This window comes from Notothenia coriiceps, unplaced genomic scaffold (genome assembly GCF_000735185.1).
Source record: "Notothenia coriiceps isolate Sejong01 unplaced genomic scaffold, NC01 NC01_scaffold00036998, whole genome shotgun sequence".
NCBI lineage: Eukaryota > Metazoa > Chordata > Actinopteri > Perciformes > Nototheniidae > Notothenia > Notothenia coriiceps.
The window spans coordinates 5,070-9,013 of record NW_011369699.1 but is presented as its reverse complement, the minus strand read 5'-3'; the positions used below and the strand labels follow the sequence as shown (position 1 = coordinate 9,013).

The 3,944-nt window shown below is 40.5% G+C and overlaps 1 protein-coding gene across 1 annotated transcript; it reads left to right on the top strand.

Annotated features, from left to right (window-relative positions):
• The first annotated feature begins 1,881 nt into the window (after positions 1 to 1,881).
• On the top strand, positions 1,882 to 3,538 carry LOC104964271 (protein FAM163B-like). Its single transcript, XM_010793015.1, has 2 exons — positions 1,882 to 1,950; positions 3,101 to 3,538. The coding sequence occupies exons 1-2, from the start codon at positions 1,882 to 1,884 to the stop codon at positions 3,536 to 3,538; spliced, it is 507 nt and encodes a 168-aa protein (XP_010791317.1).
• The last annotated feature ends 406 nt before the right edge of the window (positions 3,539 to 3,944 follow it).

Sequence of the window (3,944 nt, the reverse complement as noted above, 5' to 3'; positions counted from 1 at the left end):
ATTGAAACTGTGGTTTAAATTAGTTCTAATAGGCTATTGTTATTTTTAGATTTAGAAACGAAAACGTTTTTTTTTTTATTTCTGGCGTTGCTAATGACGACCATACTACCCGTGAACGATTAGCGAACGTTGCAAGCAAGCTAAAGAAAGAAGAAAGCTGAATGATGTTAAAAACGTGGTTCAAAACGGGAGGTATTCGGAAGAGAGGTACAGAGGAGAATATTACCAGCGAAAGTGAACAAGTGAATGAGGAGGAGGACAGTCATCAGCCGAGTACAAGCGTAGGCTCCGCCAGCAACACAAAAGTGATATGCACAGCCGCTGTGATGGAGGAGAGAAGTGACTCAGGAAGAAGGCATTTGCTCAAAGGATGGAGAGAGGTCAAAAGCTGAAAAAGCACACACTTGTCCTTAATTGTTATCTTTTTTCTTATGTTTTTTCTTTTCTTTTTTACTTTGCCACCACAGAAATGGCAATAGCAAACATCAGCAGACTGAAGATGAGCTATTAGCCCTTAGGCTCATCTGCTCCTGGAGGCTTCATTATTATTGGAACTGAATTCCCAATAGGACATTTTCTGTTTCGATGTGGGTTGTTGCAGGAAGCCTACATTCACACTTTGGTATAGGTCCAGGAAATGACATTTGTTGTGTGAGAATAAGTTATTATTTTGTTCTTTATATTCTCACTTGTGGTGTGTGTGAGAGAGAGAGAGAGAGAGAGAGAGAGAGAGAGAGAGAGAGAGAGAGACAGAGAGAGAGAGAGCACACAATAAATAATGGTATTATGAATACATTTGCCTCCGAGGTCCTACATGAACTGTGCATAGACTGTATTTTAACATTGGTCATATGGTGGTACTTGGAGAGCCAACTATTTTCTCAGGTGGTACTTGGTGGAAAAAGGTTGAGAACCACTACTCTACAACATACATACAAAGTATTTTCATTTGTTTCGCACCTTTGATGCTTGAACACATGCAGGGATTTGTTAACATCTTGGGTAGATCTTACTTTAAGGCTGATTTGAAGTTTCACCTCAAAGTGAAATTGTAGTCTATTACAATTTGGTTTGTTGTTTACCTGACAAGCCCCTCTAGTGGTTGCCCTCTTAAAACGTTTTCAGCTGGAAGTTTTATTTTGGATCCCAGAATGTTCTTCTGAAAGGTAGGATAACGTTCTCAAAAACATTCTTAAAATGTTTTTGATAACATTGTTAGAACATTATGCCCTACTATTCTTAAAACGTTTTCAGCGGCAAGTGTTTTTGTTGTTCCCAGAATGTTCTTCTGAAAGGTAGGATAATTTTCTCTAAAAACATTCTTAAAATGCTTGGTAATAACCTTTTTTAACTGTTTTTGATAACATTGTTAGAACATTATTCCCTACTATTCTTAAAACGTTTTCTTTAAAACATTATTAGAACCTGTAGGTAACGTTAGCCAAAGTTGTGAGAACGTTCCCTGGCTGGGTGGATGTATAGCCGGTATTCAGGAAGTAGGGTGACTGATTTTGATGTAGCAAGGCACTTTTTAACATCTCTATGAGAGAAACTGGGCTTTCTAAAAACTCCAACGTAAGCCGTTCCACATTGTTAAAGGACTTTCAGAGAAACTGTCAAAAAGGACTTTCACCCAGGGGATTTCTGTTTGTGTCCTGTTTGAAACTTAAGTTAGCATTGACGTATTGTTCCTTACCATTGAAACGTTCTCAACTAATGCCAGTTAATTCTGAATTCCTTATCGTCCTCCTCTTCACTCTTCTCCTCTCTTGTGCTACCCTCTCGTTTACTTTCTCCATTGTTTCCTTCTGATCTTCCTTCCATCGTCCCACCTCTGTCCTCCTCTTCCTCCCTGCAGGCTGTTGATGGAGAAGATTTCGAATGTCAGCCGGGACAGTGGTCATCGCAGGAGGAATTCTGGCTACAGTGATCTTACTGACCATCGTTGCTGTACTGTGTTTATGTAGGTTACAGGTATGACTGTTTTACTACCCACTAATGTTGAATAGGAAAAAGAACCAGAACTAATTTGCAAATGCAGAGTCTTTTTAAAAATAATCCAAGTTCATCAAGATTCAAAGCATTTAACCAAAACTCTAATAAGATGAGTCTACAGTAATGTTTAGTTACCACAGCAATGCTTTGAGCCTAATGTTATCATGCTAATGTTCAGCAAATAAAATCTTTACCAGATTATTTTTACATGTTAACATTTGAAGAATAACTGACAGCTGAGGTTGATTATTTGATCATGAGCCCAAGAATTGGACAAATTAAATGATGGCCTGTTGATTGCTCTAGCTAAAAAGTCAGGATCCTAGTTTTACAGTTTACTGAGACAAACATTGACACAAATGTTGTGTTGCTCCATATAATAGTGCTTCAATCAAAATGACAAATGCTACGCTCATGATGGCACTATAAGGATTACCAAAGCAACAATGCTTAAACATGCATTCATCTAATGGGAAGCGGGGCCAGTCTATGAAAAAATTACCCTACTTATTACTTGATGTATTACTTACTTACTTATTTAGTACCTTATTACTAATTAACATTTTCCTGATAAGTTTATGGTCCCAATTGCTGGTTTCAAGTCTTCTTATATGCCACATAATGTTTACTTTGTAATCAAGGTCCTACACCAGTAAGCAGGGTAAGCTTTAGGCCATACCTTGCAATTGACAGTTCACTACCGCAGTGTTATCAAGTCTGAGTGGTGTATGGTCTTCATTTTAGAACTCAATCCTTTTCACAACGTGTTTGTATTTGCCAAATAAAACAAAGTCCACAAATCGCTAGGGGCATTATAGTGACAACGTTGACGTTTTGTATAACATTTATGGGATCACCAAAATCAGTAGCGTTCATCCTGAGGGGATTGTTTTAATAAAAAGTATGTACAAACATGAACATGAACAATCTATCCAATACATTCTGACATAATAACTCAGCCTAGAGGGTGGATCGATGAATTCAGCTCTAGTGTTGTTTTGTTTAGTAGCATGACTTCTTATTGTTAGCCTCTGCATGATTAACATTAAACATTTAATTACACTGACTCTGACTTGTATCCATTCCCTGTTTGTAACCATTCCAGTACTACTGTTGTAAGAGGGAGGAGTCTGAGAAGGGGGAAGAGGAAGAACCAGAGCTCGCCTCTATGTCTCCTTGTCCGCCCCTGGCTCTGTCCGCTCCCCCTACGCCTCCGACGCCGGAACACTTTAGCGACGTACCGGAAAACTACCCCCCTACCTTCCTTACTGAGGCCAATGGTCCTGCCAGCTACTCCCCCACACAGCCACCGCACAGGTGCCATCGCTCACATGCCTTCTGCCCGACCTGCACCCGCTGCACCCTGCCCTTCTACCTGCAGCACCCGGAGAGGCTGTGCAACGGCGGTCGCAGGATCAGCTACAGGACTGTGCAGCAGCAGGACCTTGAACTGCCCATAGACTTGGCCAGGTTCTACCAGAACCTTATTCGCTCGGTCACCATGAAGGAGGTGGTCACCCAAAGCATTAGCACTGATGTCTAGGAGCAGGCAGGATGGAAGCAGTAACATCCTTCTGGCCTGGTGAAAAGGTGCATTGACCCGGTGCTGTGTGCAAACACACTAAATTAACATGTCATATAAGTGTTGTGATGTGGGTGTTGTGATGACGTACAACAACACTGAGGGCTTTTGGGCAATTTCACACCTTTCCTGGCAGCCAAAATTGAGTTGTGCAGCTCTGGAACAAATGCGTACAGCTGAAAACATTCAGTCAGTTTTGACTTGAAGGTGCAATCTGTAAGATATGGCCTGGAATTTAGTTTTAACTTATATTATCTATGGAATGTGAAGAGATTAATTTGTTCATTATATGTCAGACACATCTATTGAGTTGCAGAAATCTTCACTCAAATAGGCTAACTGACAAGCCCCTGCCCATCCTGTATAA